Source organism: Syngnathoides biaculeatus, chromosome 5, assembly GCF_019802595.1.
Source record: "Syngnathoides biaculeatus isolate LvHL_M chromosome 5, ASM1980259v1, whole genome shotgun sequence".
Lineage (NCBI taxonomy): Eukaryota > Metazoa > Chordata > Actinopteri > Syngnathiformes > Syngnathidae > Syngnathoides > Syngnathoides biaculeatus.
Window position 1 is genome coordinate 16,799,004 of NC_084644.1, and position 24,758 is coordinate 16,823,761.

The 24,758-nt window shown below is 43.9% G+C and overlaps 1 protein-coding gene across 3 annotated transcripts in view; it reads left to right on the forward strand.

The window, feature by feature from the left end:
• Positions 1–15,718, forward strand: part of ptpn2a (protein tyrosine phosphatase non-receptor type 2a) — a 42,839-nt gene extending 27,121 nt beyond the window's left edge. For 2 of the 3 annotated variants that reach the window (XM_061818966.1, XM_061818968.1), the window contains exons 5-9: positions 8,589–8,726; positions 8,961–9,170; positions 11,245–11,406; positions 12,097–12,281; positions 14,009–15,718. In XM_061818966.1, coding sequence (XP_061674950.1) covers positions 8,589–8,726; positions 8,961–9,170; positions 11,245–11,406; positions 12,097–12,281; positions 14,009–14,201 — 888 coding nt within the window. In that variant the 3' untranslated portion in view covers positions 14,202–15,718. Of the gene's footprint in view, positions 1–8,588; positions 8,727–8,960; positions 9,171–11,244; positions 11,410–12,096; positions 12,282–14,008 lie in introns of all 3 variants that reach the window. The other variant, XM_061818967.1, reaches the window with a different exon arrangement.
• The last annotated feature ends 9,040 nt before the right edge of the window (positions 15,719–24,758 follow it).

The window sequence follows — 24,758 nt, forward strand, 5'->3', positions numbered from 1 at the left end:
GGTACAGTACATGTGACATGTCTTATCTGATACATTGTTTATTCAACGAATGGACTTCCCTTTTGAAGCCTCTAATGAGTCTCTCGTTCGCCGTGTGTGCGTGTGTATGTTTCCCCTGCGTTTCAACCAGTCAGGCAACTGTTTTAGGAAAGATTAACAAAGGTTTTATAATTAAAGGTTTAAGTAAATACGTTCAGATGTGATTTTTCCATTTATTGGCATAATTCCATCTTTTTAAATTCCATTGATTTAAAAAAAAACAAATATATATATATATATATATATATATATATTCATTTTTCTTCAATATTACGACTATAACCCGTGCCAGAATCAACACTCGTTCATATTCCGGTCTGACTTTTGCAAGTGAGGTAGAAGATTAGATACACATCTGTTGATTGGTCGAATGTGTTCCTCTTGACCAATGAAAATGCTTGTTGTATATGAGGCAGATCATGGGGCCATTTTCAACTGAACGCGATGATGTTGCTCAAGAAGAAAGACGCCTTTCGGTTGAAAGAAATTGATATATCAAAAATAAGTTCTGATGGGATTGGAAGGAAAGAGAAATTGTTGACACCGTTGGAAAGAAGGAAGGTACCACTCTGTTAAGCGACTTCATTTGCAAAATCGATCGACCTTGTAAAGCATTGTGGACATGGGGTCAGGATACTATTGACTGTGGATCAAGATGTTTCAAGGCATTGGAAGTTCACACGATATGACAAAAACGTCAAACAACTGAAAGCATCGAAAACGAACTTTTCCATAGCTGGTACATTCTGATGTCAACTCAAGGCCAACAAACCTTACTGACTTCATCTCTTGTTTACGTCCACTACTACCGGTATTGAGAGGCAAAATCAACCGAAACAACCAACCCCAGTTGCAGACAGAGTAGCCAATAACGATGTGAGAGTTCAGAAGCAATTACTTGGAAAAATGTCTTCATTATTTACTGATAACGAAACATGACAATAATTGTTGTCAAATTCATGCGTTTCGATCATTTACAAAAACATTTTTTTAAAAATGGACATAATATACAAACTATGAAAACATGCCTGCATGCCATGATGCAAATCTGAATTCGATTTAGTTTCACTTCTGGTAGTTTACTTAGTTGAATTTGTATTTGAATTTGTAATTTTTGGGGGTAAAGGTACAGTGACTTGTGAAAGTATTCTGCACTCTTTAACTTTTCAACCTTTTGCCACATTTCAGGCTTCAAACATAGATATGAAATTTTGTGAAGAATAAACTAAAAGCGGGACACAATTGCGAAGTGAAACAAAATTTAATGGATATTTGAATTTTATTTTTAGTAAATAAAAACCTGAAAAGTGTGGCTTGCAATATTCGGCCCCTTTACTTTCAGTACAGCAAACTCACTCCAGAAGTCCAGTGAGAATCTCTGGATGATCCAATGTTGACTGATGATGATAAATGGAATCCACCTGTGTGTAATCAAGTCTCCATATAAATGCACCTGCTCTGTGATGGTCTCAGGGTTCTGTTTAAAGTGCAGAGAGCATCATGAAGACCAAGGAACGCACCAGACAGGTCCGCGATACTGTTGTAGAGAAGTTTAAAGCCGGATTTGGATACAAAAAGTTTTCCCAAGCTTTAAACATCTCAAGGAGCACTGTGCAAGCAATCATATTGAAATGGAAGGCGTATCAGACCACTGCAACTCTACCAAGACCTGGCCGTCCCTCTAAACTTTCACCTCGAACAAGGAGAAGACTGATCAGAGATGCAGCCAAGAGGCCCATGATCACTCTGGATGAACTGCAGAGATCTACAGCTGAGGTGGGAAAGTGTGTCTATAGGACAACAATCACTCTAACATTGTACAAGTCTGGCCTTTATGGAATAGTGTCAAGAAGAAAGCCATTTCTCAAAGATATCCATAAAAAGTCTCGTTTAATGTTTGCCAAAAGCCACCCGAGAGACACACCAAACATGGAAGAAGGTGCTCTGGTCAGATGAAACCAAAATCAAACGTTTTGGCCACAATCCAAAACGATACGTTTGGTGTTAAAGCAAGACAGCTCATCACCCTGAACACACTATCTTCACTGTGAAACATGGTGGTGGCAGCCTCATTGTTTGGGCCTGCTTTTCTTCCGCAGCGACAGGGAAGATGGTTAAAATTGATGAAGATGAATGGAGCCAAATACAGGATCATTCTGGAAGAAAACCTTTTGGAGTCTGCAAAAGACCTGAGACTCGGACGGAGATTAATCTTCCAACAGGACAATGATCCAAAACATAAAACCAAATCTACACCGGAATGGTTCACAAATAAACGTATCCAGGTGTTTGTAATGGTCCTGCCGGTCCAGCCCTGGCTGTGCGGGTCCCCGCACACCTACACTGATTGGGAGGCGCACACCTGCGCCTCATCTGCAATAATTATCCCGAGTATATATAGGACCCAGCGGACGGTCTGTCTTTACCAGATCGTCGCCACCCATGCTTTGTTCCCGCACTTCAGCGAATCCCTGTGTACCGACCTCCGCCTGTTTCCTGACCAACCGCATGAGCCTGTCGCTCCTGTTTCTACTGGTTGCTCTGACTGAATCCCCGGCTTTCCACATCGGAACGAATAAAGACTTTCCTCCAACTGGCTTCCTGACCACCGAGTCGTGCATTTGGTTCTGTCATCGTTTTCTGGTCATGACAGAATGATCTGACCAAGACATGGACCCACCCGACTCAGAAGTCATCCGCCGGTCGTTACAGATCCAAGGCAGATGCCTGGGCGAGGAGGAGGTTGCTCTTCAGGTAACAAACCGGAGGCTTCACGAGATCCGTGCCAGGCTGGAGCCATGGCTAGCTTCCCAGGCTAGCGCCACTACCACCACGCTGACGGCGGCCGCCCCGGCTCCTACCCCAGCCCAGTTTACTCCGACTCCCCCGCCAGTCGCGGATTTTCAGCGTACCGGAGCCACACCTCTCTCCCGACCCGAACGCTTTTGTGGTGACTCAGGGAACGTCAGACCCTTCCTCGCTCAGTGTGATCTCCACTTGAAGCTACAGGCCTCTGCCTTTCCAATGGACTGCGCACGGATTACCTTCGTCATTTCCCACATGATGGGAAGAGCAGAGGCGTGAGCCACAGTGGAGTGGAGTTGCAACCCCGGAACGTGCCACTCCTTCACGGCTTTTGTTTGTGCCATGATGCAGGTGTTCCAGTGCACTGCGCCGGAACGTGAAGCAGCAGCAACGCTGATTACACTACGCCAGGTACAGCGTCGTGTGGCTGATTACGCCATCGAGTTCCGCATCAGGGCAGCCAAGAGTCGATGGAACGAGGACGCCCTTCTCGACGCCTTCTTCCAAGAGGTCTCTCCGCAGGTCCGCAGCCTCCTCATCACCGTGGACCTGCCTACCTCCCTGGATTCACTCATCGCCCTAGCTCTCAAGATCGTCCAGATGCTAGCAATCCAGGGAAAAATGGACGCGCTTGTCGGAGGCGAGCCGGGAGCGTCTGTCCCGCCGGCTTCCCTGCTATCGACGCCCACACCCGCGACAAAGCCCATGCAGGTGGAAGGACTCGATGGGCCGGCAGAGGAGCGACCGCGGCGGATGGGACGATGCTTCAACTGTGGTCGCCTGGGCCACTTAGTAGCCCATTGTCCGGTCAAGCCCAAGTGTCCCGCTCTCAAGATCACGACTCCGGTGAGTGTGGAATACACCCCAGCAGAATTGAGTCGAGTTGGGTCACCTTAAGCACGGAGGGCCGTACTTATTTCGCAACAGCGTTTATTAATTCGGGCTCAGACGCTAATCTGATTAACCCTTGTGTAGTTGAGGCTTTGCACGCTGCGACTTTTTAGACACAGCAGTTCCGCAACGCATATGCGGCCAATGGCAAATTCCTCTGCCGAGTGACTCACCTTACGCAAACCCTGGGGATGACATGACAGAATAAGTTTTCATATATCCAATTCGCCGAGCAGCGACGTCATCTTGAGCAGCCCGAGGCTTAAAGAACATAACCCGCACATTGACTGGACCACCAGTCAACTTAGGGCATGGGGCGAAGAATGCAGCAAGCTGTGTTTTGGGACTCGAGAGGAGAGGAATATACAGATCACGGCCATTGACGTACAGGAGTCGAGAGCCGTACCGGAGTTACCCGCAGTACCGTCCTCAAGGAGGTCTTCTCGGAGCCAAAAGCCAAATCCCTGCCGCCACACTGTCCGTACGATTAACCCCATTGAGTTACTGCCTGGCACCTCACCCCCTCGAGGGAGGCTCTTTTCATTGACAGGCCCAGAACACCAATCCATGAAGGAGTATGTGGAGGAGTCGCTAGGGGCAAGACTCATTTACCTCACCGCCTGGAGCAGGATTCTTCTTTGTAAAGAAGGAGGACACCTCCTTACGGCCCTGCATTAATTAGGAAAGATTCAATGACATCACCATCAAGAACAGGTCCCCTCTTCCGCTAATCGCTACTGCTTTCGAACTGCTTCAAGGGGCCCGGATCTTCACGAAATTGGACTTAAGGAATGCGTACCATCTGGTACACATCCAACAAGGGCATGAGTGGAAGACGGCGTTCATTATACCTACAGGCCATTATGAGTACCTGGTGATGCCGTTCGGGCTGACAAACGCACCGGCAGTGTTCCAGAATTTCATCAAAGATGTGCTACGGGAGAGACTGAATAAGAACGTGTTCGTCTACCTCGACGACATACAGATTTTTTTCCCTGGACGAGGCATCCCACATCGGACACGTCAGGGAGGTACTACAGCAATTGCTACGACATCAGCTGTATGTCAAGATGGACAAGTGTGAGTTCCACCGATCCTCTGTCTCATTCCTGGGGTTCATCTTGGCCAAGGGACAGATTCGGGTGGATCCCAGTAAGAACGACGCGGTCCTCCATTGGCCCTCTCCCACCAGTCATAGGGACGTGCAGAGGTTCATCAGATGCGCCAACTTTTACCACAAGTTCATCCGGAACTTCAGCTACATTGCTGTTCCCCTGCATGCCCTCACTTCACCCCGCAACTTATACGAGTAGGATTGGACCTGTCAGGAGGCCTTCGATAGTATCAAGTCGAGCTTTACCACAGCGCCAATCCTCATCATGCCAGACCCAGAGAGGCAGTTTGTGGTTGAAGTGGATGCATCAGACTCAGGAATGGGAGCAGTACTCTCCCAGAGGTGCGCTAAAGATGGAAGAATCCATCTGTGCGCCTTTTTGTCAAAAAAACTAACTCCGGCCGACCAAAATTATGATGCGGGCGACCGCGAACTACTGGTGGCCAAGCCAGGTGGGCACTCTTTTTTTTACGTGGTTTCGGTTCACTCTGTCCTTCCGTCCAGGTTCGAAGAATGGCAAGCCAGATGCACTTTCTCGAATCCATGAAGGGGAGAGTATGGAGCCCGTGAGTGTCTCGATTCTTCCGGAGGTCTGCTTTGTGTCCGGGTTCACCTGGGAGATTGAGACACAAGTGACGGAGGCCTTGAGGGACACTCCGGGTCCAGCCGAATGTCCTCCCGGTCACCTGTTCGTTGTCCCTTCGCTATGAGGGGACGTCATTGATTGGGCTCACACCAACAAGACCGTCTGCCACCCGGGCATGGCAAAGACCCGCTCAGTCGTGGAACAACGGTTCTGGTGGCCAAACCTGGGACCATTTCCCATCAATAAAATCCTTAACCCAGTAGCTCTTTCGCTGAAACTCCCCAGATCGATGAGGGTCCACCCCACGCTCCGTCCAACTCGTCGTCACCACTAGTACCTCCGGCCTAACCCTATTAATGAACGATCATGTTGTGTACATTTTGAAAACAGAATAGCATTTATTTATAGATGTACTAGACATATTTCATTCATAATAAAATTTATAAAACTTGCACATTAAAATTGGTGATCATCCTTTGATCATGCTTGCAGCCCCAAGACCGCTGGCTATTTTTCAGTCTTTTTTTTTTTTATTTAGTCAAATCACATGCCTCCACTAGAATGCTGGCCATCTGGCAGTCCTCCATTGAAGAGTGCTTGTTACAAGAGCTGTGACTCAAGTGATGACGTTGCCCACTCTGTGCACTGGGCAACATCCTGGTCATGGCCCAGATTCTGAAGCTTTGCTTTTCATCCACATCTCCTCTTGTTGACAGTAGGTCCATCTCTTCACGTCTTGGTCAGATGCAAGTAAAGGAACAGTGTTGAATGCCTTGCTTGAGGAGATTGAAGAATAAGAGAAATAATCAACAGTAGCAGATTTGTTTCAAAGTGCAACTTGTAACAATAATTGGAAGCATCATATTATTACATGTCTTGCACTCCCCTATGTGAGCATCTGGGATGTGTTTGAAATTGTGCTTGCTTGTGCAGTCCCTATCAAAACAGAGCGAAACCTTGCTTATCCTTGTGTTAGGAATGTTGCATGACACCAATGGATAAACACAGTGATGGGCACATACTTGTAACTGGCTCCGGTGGTTGCATCTCAGGAGGCTGTTACTAGCGCACGAGATCCAACCCTTCCAGGAAAGAACATTTTCCCAGACATGTTATTCATCGCCAAGTTTCTCTTACACTTTCACAATTAGGCTGGAAATGAAAACACATCATCCTTGTTTAAAAATGTATATATATTGGCCTTTTATTACAAAATAAGAAAAGAAACTAAACTTGTACACTTTCACTCTACAACCACTCTCCTGATTTCACTGGCAGCTCTTTGATTTGATTTTGTTTGGTGCTGGCACAAAATAATGGTACATTAGCACTTCCCAACATTCAGTCAAATATCATCACCAAGGATAAAAGCACAATTAAGGCCAAGGGGTTAAATCTTCAGTATGCACACTGGTATATATTAGTCATCACATTTCATTTTTTTTTATGGTGCAGAAACCTAAAGAACAGGGTAATGGCAGCAGCAGGGCGATCTACACATTGTAAATTAATAAATTAATATCAGGCAAAATTACACCATTAAAATAAATGAATAACTAAAATTGTAGCCAGTTTTTAAGGTAGTTCAGGAATAGCTTGTTTTGATTTCCTTGACAAGCTGTTCTTTTGGACTGCTGTGCTTTTATCAATTAACCAAACTCATGCAATTGAATGAAGATGTAGCTCTCCCAAAAGAGGCCAAAAATGGAGAGCATACAATCAAACATTGAAGTAAATGTAATTTTTATGATTCAATATGAGCATTTCAGCACACTCTTTTCAACATTACCCCTTTCAGTCACATGACTTATTCTGTCAATTAACTGTGTAGCTCTAACTACCAGAGACCAATTCCTTGTTTTTGACATCCGTCCAGCCATCCATTTTCCACGCCACTTATCCTCACAGTGGTTGTGGGAGTGCAGGAGTCCATTTCAGCGAACTTGGCAAATCAATGTAACTTAACAATATCTCCACACAAACACCCAAAATATGCAAAAGCATATGACTATAAAGAGACAAAACATTGCAAGACAAAAAATATGAGCATCTAAGCACAAAATTAGAATGTAAATATGCAAGATTTTCATTCAAATCACCTTGAGGGGAATTATTTGATTGAATCAAAGTTTAAAATAATGCATGCACAATGTATTACTTAACTTTTTTTTTTTTAACTTTTAATTACACAAAAATGGTTATGATTTATGACATGTCTGACTGTGAAATCACTTTAAATGTAGCTGCCCAAGCCCAAAACTATGATTGCTGCAGAGGCTTGCAAGACGTTGCATTGCATATTCAATGAATGATGATGGTTTAGCCCTTTTTCAAATTTGCAGATTCCTGCCCAAAACATATTTGAAGAGCTACAACTGGGCGTAGTGGTCAGAAAAACATATGGCGTCCGTAGTGGTTTAGCACTACTGATAGAAACGAATGGGCTTCAGTTTCATGGTATTAAGGTACTATTCTGTGGTTAGCACATCCACCTTAGTTCTGAGGTTCCAGGTTCAAATCCAACCTTCTTGTGTGGTCTTTTCATATTCTCTTCCTTGCTTGTGTAGGTTTTCTCCAGCTCCAGCTACTCAAGTCTTCTTTCCACATTTCCAATGTACCATAAGTGTGAATGGTTGGTTGTCTATATGAAGAGTTCAGACCCAAAAGCAGATACATGCATTTTTGGCATAACAACAAAAATTGATACGTATGAACTCTTCATATGTACCCAGCGATTGGCAGGCGACCAGTTCAGGGTGTCGCGCCTCTTGGTTAGAGTTAGCTGAGATGGGCTCCAGCACAGCTTCAACCTTCATGAGAATAAGCGGAGAATGGAATTGAGAGTTGGAAGAAACAAATCAATAAAATCACTTTACAGTGTGAAAGATGCAAAATCAGCCAGGCCAATTCATCCCAGGTTTGTGAAATCACATGCATACCGAAAATTTTTTTTAATTTGCATGTGTTCCTCCCATAAGGGGCAAATTGAGCTGTGCAACAATTTGCTTATGTAATCCTGTTTGTGCCCATTTAGTATATCAGCTTCCACATCTGTTTGCATGCACAGTCAAGTTTGTGACTGTTTGCCTGGATAAACCTTTAACTAACTAGGCCCCATTTGTCTTTAATACCACAATGAATTTCTCCTTCCAGGAAAAGTGTGCGCAGTACTGGCCCACTACGGAGGAGCTACAAATGTCCTTCACTGACACTGGTTTTGTTGTCCGGCTACTTTCAGAGGAGGACCATTCCTATTTCACAATCAGATTACTAAGATTACAAAACACAAAGGTAAGTCTTCATAAAGGAAGTGTTCTCTCTGTTTAGGTAAGAGATGATGAAATTGTGTTAGCTGCACCTTCTGAATATTATTTTCCTAAATTGTCAAATCCTGCAGTAAAATTGAGATGCTCTAGTTAACAATGCAGTTTTTCTTGTAGTAGTTCGCCAATGAAAAATTAGCCCATTCAACTCTGTTTACACAGTCCTCATGTCACGATTAATGTCACACATTGTCTGTTATAGACAGGGGAGTGGAGATCAATTTATCACTTTCACTACACTGCATGGCCGGATTTTGGTGTTCCAGAATCTCCCGCCTCCTTCCTCAACTTCCTTTTCAAGGTTCGAGAGTCTGGTTCACTGGACACGAAGCATGGGTCCTCAGTTGTGCATTGCAGTGCTGGGATTGGGCGTTCTGGGACCTTTGCCTTAGTGGACACCTGCCTGGTTTTGGTAAGAACATAGATTGTCTCAAAATTGACCATTGTTGATTTGTTGTGTTGCTAATGTTTTATATCGGTTGACAAAGGTTATGTTCACACTGCAGGGCATTATGTCCTTGTTCGGATAATTTTTTCCATGGGTGCCCACACTTTTTTGGCCCAAGATCCAGTTTTAAAGCAGCCAGCCTCTCGCAATCTATTAATCGGGGAAGGGTACAGACGGTAAATAGATCACCTATGCCCACACTTGACTCAAACGACGAGGCTGAGGTCATTTTTTTCGGGGGGGCGTGATCGACCAAAACTGCCTTGGCGATCGAATAGTCTGTTGCTATTGACACATTGAGCACCTCTGTTTTTTTCAATCTGAACATGGTCGTTCACATTACAAAAACATATGCATCTTCTACTGTAGATGGAATGCGTCCATGACACCACACATGGGCAGAACTGTGAGGCAGTGCCCTTAGAATAGTAAATTCAACCCCTTGTGGCGTTGCATCTTCTTTTCATCACTGTTTTCTGCTGCTTCATCTACGCTTTGCTTTTGTCATGTCTGTTTTGTTGGTTGCCTTTTGATGTTTAAAGGTCCACTGATTATTTTTAGTATGTTTTTTTTTTTTTTTTTTTTTTTTTTTAAGGCAGTCGGAATTGACTTTTTTCACCACACATGATTTTGACATATATGGCTTTTTCGTGGAAGTAAATTTGTGCCACCAGGATTTGAATTTGCAAGGCCAGAGAAAACAGGATTTGAATTTGAAATGTGAAGTGATCACATTTTCATTAGTTGTATTTCAGTGTAACTTTTCAATGTTAACAATTCAACTGGCTACAATTCGCTGTCTGAAATTCAACCGGCTCCAATTCGCTGTCTGACATTCAACTGGCTACAGTTCACCATCTTTCACAGTTTTACAGTTACGCTCTCTTAGACACGTGATATCACATTAGCCCAAATTGTTTTTCCTGGATATTAAAAGGATGGATTTGCTCTTCATACTTTTCCAAAAGATCCAGTTCGTCATGAAAAATTGATTACACAGTTGCAAAGGATGAGAATGATGTTCCAAATGACAGGTAGGTGTGTTTTTAGCTACTAAAAAAATATTAGTTATGTTGTAATCCGTAAGTCAGGGGTGCTGAATGTGTCTGTGCGCGTCGGCGTGGCATCCGCCCATCACGGCTTTGGTCGGGGTAGCTCGTTGCAGCACTGGGCCGGACTGCTTTTCAGCGTTGTCGCCGCTTGGTTGATGTTTTGAAACTCTAAATAAACTAACCCAAAATGTTCTCAATTGTGTTTGTCTTTACATATACCATTACATATTGTTACGCCTATCTCCTGCATCTTCCTCCTTCCTAACCCCAACTGCCATCATGGTCTCCCTCACAACATGCATCAACTTTTTCTTTAGTCTTCCTCTCGCTCTTATGCCTGGCAGCTCCATCATCAGCACGCTTCTACTAATATACTCACTCTCTCGCCTCTGAACATGTCCAAACCTTTGAAATCTGCTCTCTTTAACCTTGTCTCCAAAACATCCAACTTTTGGCTGTCCCTCTATTGAGCTCATTTCTAATCCCATCCAACCTGCTCATTTATAAAATTAATCTCACCTCATTATGCTTTCACAGAGCTAAATTAATTAACTGTACATACAAAAATAAGATGGGTATACAATGAATGTAAAGAAATTTAAAAGTTTAAAGAAACAAGTCAGGAAATGCGGCAAAAATATGTTAAAGGGAAAATGTAAAATTCAGTGAACCTGACCCAAATGAAATTTTAACATATTTGGTGTGTTGTTTCCACAATTGCATACTCACTAGGTGTATCAAAATGCTGCATTGTAACAATAATAGTAATGATTTAAAAAAAAAAATAATAATTGTTGAAAAAGTGAGAATAAACTTCATCATAAAACTGGGCGGCAATACCGGTTGAAACCTTTTCTCTAGTCCGAGTCAATATACCATAGTCCGAGATCTTTTACTCAAAATAAATAAGACAAATGTGCCAACTGGTTTCAAGAACACAGATTTATCTGGTTCTTCTCGTGGAATAAGGTAAATGTGTTTTACAGATGGACCGGAGGAATAATCCATCCTCAGTGGACATACAGAAGGTTCTTCTGGACATGAGGGATTACCGCATGGGCCTGATCCAGACTCCTGACCAACTGCGCTTCTCATACATGGCTGTCATTGAGGGAGCCAAACATCTGGGGACCAACAATTCATCACAGGTAGCTCGTGGACTGGAGGAGACAGCAAGGAGGATTGTTTGAATACATTTTAATAAGTGTAATTAAAAAAAAATATATATATTTTTTTTAAAGTATTGCTATTTTTCATTTTCATATTACTAGTAATTATAATGAGGGAAAAAGAGCACTGTTGTGAGGAACCGGGTTTACACAAATTAACTAATTGAAGACTCCAAATTTCCCATAAACATGAATGTGAGTGCAAATGGTTGTTTATATGTGCCCTGGAATTTGCTGGCGACCAGTTCAGGATGTCTGAACTGCGGCTCCTGCTTGCATTTAGCTGGGATAGGGTCCATTATACCCTTAACCCTTGTGTGAATGAATGGTGCAGAAAATGGTTGGATGGATGGAAAAACAGTCAAATACAAAGGGGGTTTCAGTTGTCCTGACATGCTAAGTTTCAAGGTTACAAATGCGAGTCGTTGCAATATTTACCCCAAATGTTTTTAGGTGAGGTTTAATTGCACGTTCGTTTGCTTGCTGCCAACAAGTGAATTTCGTTTAGCCCTCAGTTATACTACATAATTAATAAAGCTGTACCATCACAAAAGCCACAATCTTTCCTATTCCCCCAAACTAATAAACCGCTTTCAATGTGATAGAACACAGTTCTCCTTATGAGCTTGATTGTTGTATCATTTTATTATTTTTTTTCCCCCCTTATAGCAGGTCAAGATGGGCGTGAGGACCAGAAATTATTTGGAGCCAGATCTGCCTCCACCTCCACCCAGACCGCACTTAAACAACAGCAGACCGAGCCAGGAGTCCCAGCCCACCTTAAAAGACCACATGCCTTTACTGATAGAGAAGTCTCACAACCAAGACCACAGTGAGGCAGAGAGCACTGGACAGTAAGGGAACTGTTTTTTTAAATCTCATCGACTTGAAGTGTAATTTAAAAAATATGCCTATGTAGGGACTTAATTAATCCAGTAAAGACAGTTAAGTAAATTCAAAACATTTAGTAACCAAAATGAACTTTAGAGACAGAATGTGTGAAGAAAAGGGGCTTCCAAAAAGTTACCACAAAATTGCAAACATTGACTTGTCCAAATATAAGATTTAGGGAGTGTCAAGGTTTTTACCTAAATTGTTCTATTGATTGGGATACTGGGTATGTGAACTTGTCTTAGTAGTGTAATTATGTCTGTGTAGCTGCAGTTTCACTGTGGATTTATATATACTGGTGGTAATACCTACTTCTGGCTTCTTAAAGTGGGGGTGACATCCCTATAAACGATGCACAAAGTTGCGCAATTGAGTGTCCCTCGACGTCCAAGTGGTCGCCATATTAGTATTGTCATCTGTCCTTGATGTCATCGTCACTTCCGCCGTTGAAAATGCGCAGTGCCTGCTACTATGGAAGCCGAACAACAGAGATATTCGGATTTTTCCTACGCCCCTTCTGACACGGAAGCTCTTTTCGAGAAGGACAACACCACACAACCGAGTGAAGTTACCGGGGCAATATTACACTATTGTTTCGAGCCCTCAGGGCAATATTACACCATTGTTTCGAGCCATATTCAGATGGTATGCCATCACGGCCAAACCACATCCCGTCCGATCCACTTCCGCGGCTTATCGCAGCCGGCCGGTGTGGCTTATGATGGAGCCGAGCGGTGCTGCTTTGTGTTCAGTCGAGCCGGCGCGCTTCATGCTCTCACGCGACTGAGTAACGCATTCTTGGCTGGGTTCTTCAGAGCCGCCCCCATCGCAAAGCTCGACGCGCAGCCTTCGCGGAAGATGTGACCGCCGAGCGCGGCGCCTCAGGCGGTGTGGCTGAGTTTCGGCCCACCGTGCTATATAAGGAGGGGGTGGAGCCGAGTTATGTTGCAGGCTGAGTGAGACATTGTTGGGTGGGCGACCCGCACATCGACACATTTCATACGCGAATCTTTTGTTACGTTATGAGAGAGACCGATTACATGGTCCGCCCTAAACTATAATTTTTTTTTAGTAGCTGTATGCGCACATCAACACATTTCATATGCGGATCTTTTGCTACATTATGAGAGAGACCGATTACATGGTCCAAGCCAAACTATTTTTTTTTTTTTTTTTAGTAGCTGTATACACACCTACCTGTTATTTGGAACCCATGAAGCTCTCGTCCTCTGCACCCGTGCAATCCATTTTTCACAACGAACAGGGTCTCTTTCTTCCATTCTCCCGAGTGTTCAAGCAATGTCCAGCAATGCAATGAGCCGGCATTTTGGCTAACACGAAGGAACAACGAACTACCTTCGCGGAGGTAAAACTAATGGAAACAAACGAGTCCACGAGGGGGCCCCACTGTCCTTTACGTCACTTCCTGCTTCTTCTCGACAACAAATTCCTGAGAGGATTTTCATGGCAGGAGTTACAAAAAGCTGTATACGTCAAAATCATGTTTTGAGGTGAAAAAACACATGGGACCATATTGGCTGTGGGTTTTTCATTAATAATATACCAAAATTGATCCGTTTGATGACACTTGAGCTTTAATCTTCTTTGTTATTCCATTCTAATTATAGCGTGGACTCATGATGTAAACATTTGGTTTGTTGACAAGCCATTCCGCGCCTTCCTCTTGCAGTGTGAAGAAGCGACACCGCGAAGAAAGGATTGCCAGCACCTCGCAGAAGGTCCAGCTGATGAAACAGAGACTGACTGACTCAGAGAGAAAGAAAGAGAACTGGCTGTACTGGAGACCCATTCTACTTAATGTCGGTGCTGGTGCCGCAATGGCTCTTGGTCTGCTGGTGTGCTGGATGTATTCCTCCCAATGAGTCTCTCTCAGTCACTTCGAACTGACTATTATTTTGCACCAGTACCTGAGATTTGGTACTTCTCAAAATAGATTTAGAGGGTATTTATTTCTTAAGGTCACAATCCGGGAGCGCTAGATCAAATGACTCTGTATATTTTTAATAGATTGAAACAAATATAGTAACATCTCAGGATATTGGTGCCAACATGAGGATTTCCTTTAATTGTCTATGAATGTACTGCATCATTTCATAGAAAATAGATATGAAATGTCCAGTACAAATGACCTTTTTAACTCTTTTCATTCTTTATTTACAATGGTCAGATGTTTGTAACCCAACCTTAGTCGCATCTTTGCATTTATAAATTCAAAACTGCTTTCTGGGAATTTGATACTTGAGTGTGGGAATTTCTTTAGAATCCCTCATCGCCTGTTAAATTTCATTAATTGCCTATTTGTGAAACGCAGCACTTGTTCTTCCATTCACATTGGGCAGGCCATCCCAAAATAGAATCTATATTTAGAATCTAAAATCTATCTTTTTAGATGACTGGACACTTGGAGAGCTGCCTTGCTTTTGTTTTCACTTGAGGGGGGAAAAAAACATTTTTTACAATTATATGAGTGAATGTTTAGCTTTTATGTCCTTTATTCGGGTCCGACATATGATCAGGTCCTTCATCTCACAGTGTACGTACTGACCCACTGGATGGGCTCATTTTTTTTGTCATTACAGGTAATCCCACTTAATGCTCTTTAAGGAAACCTGTTTTTTTTTTTTTTTTTAATTCTTGGACTTTTTTTTTTTTTTTTTTAAGTTTACTCACTCCTATTAGGTGGAATGTATATATGTTGGAGCTCTGACACAACTGACCCCCAGGACTAGTTGCACCTTGGTGTTGAATGTCACTGCATTGGTTTGCAATTGATTGGGACCAAGCTGTATTTGTTTGAAGTGCATGGCGGATTATTATTCATCTGTGAGCAAACACGTTTGAGGATGTGCCTTCATTTAATTTTGAATGGAACAAATGTGTGCAACGGGTTTCCTGCAAGCTCAATATCGTTAATGTGAGATTTTATTCCCCCTTAAAAAAATAGTGTGCTAACTACCCAGGGGTTTTGTCAATTCTGTCATAAGTGTGGTGTGATTTGACTTGAATGTCTTGTTGACTGACTGCATGGCAGATTATTTTTCTTCTGTGAGAGAATGGAAGAGTCTTTTTGCTCTTTCAGGATGTGCCTTCATGTGATTTTAAAATGGAACAAATGTGTGCTCCCAGGTTTCCAGCGAGCTCAATATCAAAGTTTGAGATTTTATGCTAACTGCCAAAGGGTTGGCAATCGTGTATTAAGTATGGTGTGATTTGAGTTGGATGTGTGTTGACCGACGAGTTCACTGTCTGGCTTTTATTCATTTTTCATTGAACCCATAACCATTTTTACATTCCATTCATTGTTATACGTTTTGCACCGTCAAGAGTGACAGAACGTTTGAACAACAAAAACAAACAATTAAAACATTCTTTTTTTTCCCCAAAACTGGTCTTGCATTTGTTACTTTGTCAAAGACTGTAGTCATGATGTCTTTCAACTTTTCTGTATTGTTGCTATAATTTCATTCAGAGCATGAGTTTCGTCATTCTTGGCAGACTGGCAGTGCTTTCCTCATGGATTCCAGGAATTGATTCAAGAGTTCAAGAGAAGTACTGCCTCATATTGAGAACCATTGTAATTTAATTTGCTCTTGTCTGAAAGAAGTGCTTGCAGGGCGACATTTCTTTTAATTTTTTTCAGTGAACATCAGTATTTGGAAAAGGGTGAGATTAGCAAAGCAAATATATTTGTATAATGGATTTCATACACATAGTAACTCAATGCGCTTTACATGATTAAAAGCATTCAAATACAAACAATTGAAAATAAGTACAATTAAAACAGGTTTTAGTGTAAGACATCACTGATAAGTGGAAGTAAACTGTGCCAAACAAATATGAGCGTTCATCAGAGATGACATGCTGTAGCAACCCCTAACGGGACAAGCCGAAAGAAAGACCCTAAAAGGCTTAATCGAAAAGTTTTTAATCTGGATTTGAAAAGACACTTGGGTCTGACATCACCTCTGTTGGCAACTCTCCATTTTTTTGTAGCTTAAGAGCTAAATGCTGCTTCACCACATTTGCTTTGGACTCTGAAGTCAACTATTAGACCTGAGTGAGTCGATCTCAGAGTCCTACAGGTTTTGTATTCCATTAGCATTTGTTTTATGTATTTATGACCTAAACCATTTAGTGATTTATAGACCAGTAGCAGAACTTTAAAAAATGGTAGTTGTTGGAGGACGATTTGTCCTCTGCGTGTTTGTTTAATTTTGGGTAGTGAGAATGTTGGTTTTCCAAATACAGGCTGGAGACGATGAACAGTTTCTTCAAAGCTTTTACTTACAGAATATTCCGGGCACAAATGACTGACAATTGCTGTAGCAGATCACAAGTGCAAAGATACAGAGGACTTACAGCATTCGGAGAAGCTGGACCTTTGGAAGATTTCTCGGGATCTTCGGGACCTCCAGTTTGATCCAGAACAGAGTCGTGGTGGGCACCTGACAGATTCTGGACATGACACTTTAATTCTGTTACTTGGTTCTGTAACTGATCAATGTACAACCTGTTTTCCACTTCCCCACTTGAAGAGCCTCTACCAGCGTAGACAGGAAATTCCTGGTCTCTCTTCAGTCGGGCTGCTTCTTGTTCAGCACGGAGGGCACGTTTCTGCTCTTCCACTTCAGCGGTCACTCTGTCTTCATGTTCATGGTGATTCTATCAAGTTGATCTCTAATATTTTGTGGAACCTCTTGGTGTCTATTTAATTCTGCCTTGTACATTCCTAGCTGATTCAAACGTGTGAATGGGCTGGCTCTCAAATCTACAACTTGATCCAATTTTTCTTTAATTCTTTAATGGCTATAGCAGATCACAAGTGCAAAGATACAGAGGACTTACAGCATTCCCATACTATCAGCAGGGTCCGGATCACAAACGTATGAAAGTAAAATAAAGAGCATAATGAGAGAACTGCATCATAAAATAAGAGCATCACAAACTATCTTCATCATAATGACTAAACCAGTTCTAGCTGGTAATAACTGGCACATTCCTATGCCCTGGTCTCTCCAGTAAGGTTAACTATATTGACTATATAAACCGGGGAGTTAAAGAATGGGTGCCTCGGGTCATATATAAAACTGCGGTGACGTGTTGTAACGGCCTGGTTTGTTACTTCAAGGAGACTAGCACGAGCATCTAGTGGAGCGACAAAGGTTGGATAAATACCAGTCACCAGAGCGCATCAGCCTGTCCAATGAGAAGGGAGAACATTGAATAGGGTGACTCCACCACAGTACCACCACACATCCGCCCGTCCGCGAGTCAAGGCTTCCGATCCATCAGACCTGTTGGTTACCTGAACAATCCGGCAGTGTTGTTGGGGAATCATTCTAACTTTCACCTCACGTGGGAGAGTGGCCGAATTTTTTAAAAAAGCAGGTCGAACTCGGGGACACTTTACCAACATAGAAAACCAGCACCGGGGCAGTTGCCGGAGACGAGGGATAAACTATATCCCACCCTTTACAAGGTTCTGGTGGAATGTCTTGACACATGACTGGAAGAATACATGATGCGTTTGCTGTCGCATCTAAGGGGGGGGGGGGTTTCAGGAACATAAGGGGACGGGCGAACATACACTAGGCAGTTGGCTGCAGGGTACACTGCACTGGCTGCCGATGCACTCTCCATCCATGAATTGCTACCACTCGTTCTCACCCCTGACGCTACCCCCAGGGCATCTGCTACAGACATTTCTTGAGTGAACTGAGCACGGACTCCCGCTCCTTGGCCTTCAACCAACTGCCCTGGTCTATGCTCTTGAGCAGCCTGTAGGAATCTCTGACAAACACGAACAGGGGTAAAGTCCACATTCGAAGCATATGGGGTTAGCAAGAAATCTATACAACCTGAGGCAGAGTGGATATGACGGGGGCCGGCGTGCGGAGTCGCATTTGTCAAGAGAGAAGAGATGTTCAGTGAGCGAAGATCCTCTGATAAACTCAAATGAGCATGTCCTGCACGAAGTGGGCCTACTCGTACTAAACTGAGGTGCTCAGCTATCTGCACACATTCGATAGGGTGGGAATGATAGACACATGATATCTGCCAATCAGACCCAGGGTACGCTACAGTGGTATAGTACGACCAAGAGATACAGATAGTACTGATAATTATCAGCCCAAGAACAAGGATAAAATTTGCATGCATTGAATTCGAACGTAACTCAAGCATTTCCCGGAACCATTAGGCATTCTCCTTTGCTGGTCACAGTGGGGGTGGACATTACATAGAACCCCCCCTGTAATATGCTGCGTGCAAATCGGGATGGGACATCCTGAGGTTGCTTCTGCAATGACCCCTGACCACACCAGGATGGCTACGACCCAGACGATGGCCATCCCTCCCAATGTCTGTGTCGAAGAGGGACTCATGTTGAACACCACGGAGAGGGGACCTTTTCCTCTGGGATGGGTCGAGCTGGGAAGCAGTCGGCTTCTTCAGGACCTTGGGGTTAGACTACATGGTCCCAGGTTGATTCACCGGGATTTTTGTGGCCGTGTACCGTGAAATCAATCCTTGTAGAATGATGTCATCAAAGGGTGCCAGCCGGCACTGGAGACGGGGTTTTCCCGTTGTCGTCAGGTGGAGGGATTGCTGAGCCTGAGGCGGACCTGGCGGATCGTGTAGACGAGATGTGGAACCACGTATCCCCCTTTCCGTCAAGATGTACTGCTGTGGCTGTCCGCTCATTTACTTGGAAGGTACCTGTCTACCGAGGTTCAGACCATTGGCGTTTAATCACTTTTAACCACACAGATTCGCAAATGTTCATTTCAAGGGGACCGTCTGGTAGTCTTTCTGTCAAATGGGAGAAATTGATGGTTAGTTGTCTGAGCCCAGGTGGGCCTGGAACTTCACCCACAGCCAGTGGAGCTGTGGGTGCAGGAAACGGTCTGTTAGTATGACACTCGAATGGAGTCCACCCTTTAGAAGAATTTAATGACATCTGAATGTTCATCAATGCCAATGGAAGAGCTTGCAACCAATTGAGTGTGGATGAAGTTAAAGCCTTAGCTATCTTTTCCTCAACGTTCCTGTTCATGCGCTCAACCTGACCTTGTGATTGTGAATGATACACAGAACCAAAATTATGTTTCAAACCTAACGTTTTTTTCTACAGCCTGGAGATTTTTGTTTTTGAAATGAGTACCATTGTCTGATCTAATATACCAAGAGAGCCCGTGAGTTGGAATGTAATGATTAACCAAATGTTTTACTACTACGCTCGCTGTTTCAGATTTGCAGGGATATGCTTCTGGGCATCCTGAAAAGGAATCTCATATAACTAGCAAATACCGGTAACCTGACACTGTTTTAATCATGTCAGTGAAATCCATTGAAAACACCTGACCAGGAGCATCCATCGTGTACTCCCTCTAGTGGTTTTGTTGTAGGCTTACTGTTATACTTACTGCAAACGCTGGAGTCCTGCAGTTCACCTTTAACAATTTGTCTCATAAAAGGATGCCACCAGGAGTGGAGTCGTCTCAATGTTTCATCCACACCTACGTGGCATGTTCCATGGGCTTCAGAAATTAGATTTTTCAATTGTGTCTGAGGTGGAATGCATTTACCTTCTTTTCGCCATATGCCATCCTCATCTTTGAAACCCCCTTTTGACTTCCACACTTCTGGACTCTCCTTTTCCTGCCAAAACTTAACTGTTTCTACTGTCACCTCCTGTTGATTGTCACATTCAGACTCGCATTTAGTTGGAGTGTTGGTTGGTACCCTGCAACCTTTATTGCTGGTTGATCTGCTGATTCGTTTCCTGCTTATACAAAATCATTAGTTCGAGAGTGACCTTTGCATTTTATTACTGCTACCGCTGTTGGTAGCAATAAAGCATCTCACAATTTGAGAATGTCATCCTGATGTTAAATGGGTGTACCGGTTGCAGTTTGGAAATTGTTTCACTGCCATTCTTTTAATGCAACATTAACTGTCATGTGGCATACGTTGAAACTGTGTAAATGTTTACTGAGTGGTTTTCTGCCAACCTGAGAGCTACTGTCAATGCCAAAATTTCTGCTCTTTGTGCTGACTGTGAGCCTGGAATTCTTTCTGCTTGCACTTCTTCAAAACCTGTTTCTGTGGGTTGAGTTATTACAAATCCAGATTGTAGGCCATCGTTGCCCTTGAGGCAACATCCGTCTGTGAAAAGAATCAAGTCCGGGTTGTCAAGCGGTGTCTCATAGAGTTCAGTGCGAAGTGAGTCTTCTTCTGTAGTTCTTTGTACACAACAATGTGGTTCTCCTTCGAGCAGACCTTCAGCCATCATGGTAAAAGCTTGACTTGTGATGTACTGGACTGTACTGTGTGATGTTCGCACAGTTAGTGGGTGATGGAGAACAATGTGAGATGTTTTCTGAATCACTCTGGCGAGAGCAGATGCGAAAGCAGCACAAATTGGATGTCTTTGCTCGTATTTTTCCAATGGAGTGGATGCATACAGACAGACTTGTCGACTTCCTCCTTCCCCCTTCTGATAAAGGGCAGCAGACAAACTGATGACCTTTTCAGATGCATTTAGATAGAACATGTGGTTCTAATCAGGAATCGCAAGAGCCGCAGCAGTGGAAAGATGCTGTTTCAAGGAAATGAAGGAAGTATCTGCTTTCGTGGTCCGACAAAGAGTGTTAGAAAGGTTCCTCATACCCTGGTCATTTACCATCTGTCGGAGTGGGTGAGTGAGTTCAGCAAAGTCTGCAACATGATGTCTGGAGTAGTTGCAAAGACCAAGAAAAACCAGCATGGTTTTGACATTCATTGGTTTTGGGTGATGAATGATGTCATCTTTGTGAGAGGGAGACATTCCTGTGTCATGGCGTGAGATCAGTCGTCCGAGAAAGGAAACCTGTTGTCGGGCAATCTGAAGTTTGGACTTGGAACACTTTAGACCTACAGAGACCGAATGAGAGCAAAGACCTGGTGGCTTCAAGACAAGAAGTTTCAGATGGAGCTGCCAGCAAGAGGTCATCCACATACTGCACCAGGAGAACTCCATTAGGGAATTCAAGCGGAGAAAGGAACTGACGAAGACAGTTGTTTAGGAGTCCGGGGGAAAAGGACAAAACCTTGAGGCAGGTGACTGTAACAGTAACAAACACCATTCCAAGTGAAAGCAAAAAATTGCCTCATTGAGGCATGGAAAGGATTGCAAAAGAAAGTATTAGCCAAATCAATGCAAGTGAAATGAGCGTGGGCCAATGTAAGTTGGGACAATGCCGAGTGCAGGTTCGTGACGGGCAAAGTGAGGGTTAACGCGGCCACTTTAATTGCTCACAGGTCATTGACCATGCGAAACTTAGCATTAGCCAAGTCAATGCAAGTGAAATGAGTGTGGGCTGATGTAATTTGGGACAGTGTCGAGTGAGGGTTCGGGACTGGCAAAGGGGGAGTTAAAACAGCCACATTAATTGCTCGCAGGTCATGGACCATGCCAAACTTTCCAGTGTCTTTCTTTCCAATGGGTAAAATTGGTTTGTTATAACCAGACTCAGGAATTTGACATAACATGGTTTTGAGCAGGCCGTCAATTGTGTCCGAAATGCCAACCACCCCAGCGTCTTTTACAGAGTATTGGGGAACATATATTCGTCCTGGTTTCATCAGAAACGCAACAGGTGAGAAATTGCAGAGACCAACATCAGTGGGATTCGTTCCACAGCGACGCAGGAAGGGAATCAAGAAGTTGACCAGCAAAGTCTCTCTGTTGTTTCACGTCCATGGTGCCTATCCAGAAGCTGGTGCTCCAAAACAGAAGTTGGCAAAAAATGTGTTGGACTGAATCCAATAAGCATTAAGTGATGAGGAATAGAGCAATTGAGAGTGAAAAGAATTTTGCCAATCTGTGCCCTGTGTGGGCATGTCAGGACAAACGGACCAATATCCTTCGCTGTGTGCTTAGGCGAAACCATCAAGGAGACATGTGGGTGACAAGGAGGAATAGAAGGATCCGGAGGATCCGCCATCTTATACCATTCGAGTTGTTCAGGAGTCAAGAACACCGAAAAGGCAACACCTGGTTTGCCCACAAACAAATCACCTATGTTCAATTCCCATATGTTGTGATCTCCTGATCTGTCATAGTACAGAGTGCAATGCATACAATCAGTTACCATATCATCAAATCTGAGATTAAAGATCCAAGGTAACCAGAGAGTCCAAAAGTGCTCAGCCTCGAGCCAACCACTGGAGTCAATATCCACTCTTGCCCAATAGATGCCACAGGGCGTTGTTCAACAAGCAGAAACTGGGAGGTGGCACCGGAGGCAGAGGCGGCAGAGCAGTCGTAGGTGTTACCATCCGGAAATTCCAGGATAAATCCATTAGCGCTGCATCTGATGAGAGGGCATGTGGCGTTGAGGAGATCTCTGCCCAAATGATTGACTGGACAGTTAGGTGCAAACACAAAAGAATGCAAAAAATTCTGTGAAAATCATTGAACAGTCACTGGAGTTGACAATTGCAGGGCAGTTTCTTCACCCTTGAATCCAACAAGTGAGATGGTTTTCCTGGTAGGAGAGGTCTCAGGTGGCAGGGCTGTGATACTAGAATGCCGAGCTGTCGACCATAAATGATAAAGTGAATCCTCCTACTGTCAGGATCATCAAAGGCTCCTGCAGGCCAAAACATGTGAATTCAGGGCATTCTCATTGCGGAAACTGTCCACCAGACGGCGGCAGATACTGTTGGTTTGGCACTGAGGGGTATCCTTGTTGCTGCTGCGGTAGCTGCTGGTGCTGTGTAAAATGTCCTCTCTCTTGGGATTGGTTGTAACCTCGTCGATTGTAGCCACGTGCAGGTTGTTGGCCTCTGCCTCTGCCTCTCCATCCGGACGCTTGAGGTCGCTGTCTGCAAACACGGGCCCAATGACCAGGCCGTCCACAATTGAAGCACATGTCACGGCCACCAGGGGGCGCACCTCGACCTATGAATGAACCTACTTGATACATCATGCACTCGGAACCGACAGAGGGAGATGAGATCACAGCATGAGTGGCTTTTTCCTGATTTTTCAGATATTGTAACTGCAACATAGCAAGTTGTGTTTCTGTACTTTTTATCTAACCTAGATTCTTTCTCTTTAGCATATCTCCTCAAATGATGTTTAAGACCACCGCTCAACTTCACCACTGGGAAGGTCTGGATTATCCTCCGTGGCCTGTGCCACAGACTTGGGAACAACCTTCAAAACGGCTCCTCGGAACACTTGCGAATGCAAGGCGGAGGCCGTAGGAGCGTGTCCTGTTTTCAGAGTATAATCAATGAGGGCTCGGTCAACAAAAGCCGCGGCCTCCTCATCTGCTTTGGGAGAAAACACCATATCTGAAATAACACACTCAGGAAGTGGAAACAAAGCGTCCAGTTCTGTAGACAAGGTCAAATAATTTTCTCGTGTAAGAGCCTGATGATCGGGGAGAGAAGAAAAACCTGAATTTTGCATCAGAGTATTCAACTGTGAAAGTGGTCATGATAGTGAAAGAAGGACACCGATATCACCTGCTGTTAACATTTGTCCTGTAACCACTCTCTGCACTGCTTGAAGCCAATTGACACCAGATCACATAGGTGGATGTTTCTGCATCAGCGCACTCACATCAGTGGGAGAGAAAGGTTTGTAAAACATAGCAGTTACCAGTAGCCAGATCAACCTTTGCCAACATGGGAGCCTGTAAGATTTGGGAACGAGTCACAGACCGATGAAGAGAAGCTGGACCTTCGGAAGATTTCTCGGGGTCTTCAGGACCTCCGGTTTGATCCAGAACAGTCGTGTTGGGCACCTGAAAGATTCTGGACATGACACTTTAATTCTGTTACTTGGTTCTGTAACTGATCAATGTACAACCTGTTTTCCACTTCCCCACTTGAAGGGCCTCTACCAGACAGCAAATTCCTGTTCTCTCTTCAGTCGGGCTGCTTCTTGTTCAGCGCGGAGGGCACGTTTCTGCTCTTCCACTTCAGCGTAAGCTCTGTCTTCATGTTCAGTGGTGATTCTCTCAAGTTGATCTCTAATATTTTGTGGAACCTCTTGGTGTCTATTTAATTCCGTCTTGTACATTCCTAGCTGATTCAAACGTGTGAATGGGTTGGCTCTCAAATCTACAACTTTGTCCAATTTTCCTTCTAATTCTTTCATGGCGGCGGTCACTCCAGCAGCCAGAGTTACTGCAACCATGTTCATGTTTGATGTTTGTTGTGAGCAAGTGAGACACGTTTGATCATCTACATCTACTTCAAGTCGACCGGCAGTTACATTCAACACTGGAGCCTGAAATTTCCCGGTTCATGGTAAGGTGGTACACATCGGTTATTTGGAGACAACGCCGAAAGATGTTTCTCCTCCAAGTAAGGAGGCGGCGCGGAGGGGACTTTGGGTGTTGACGGTACCAGACCAACACTTT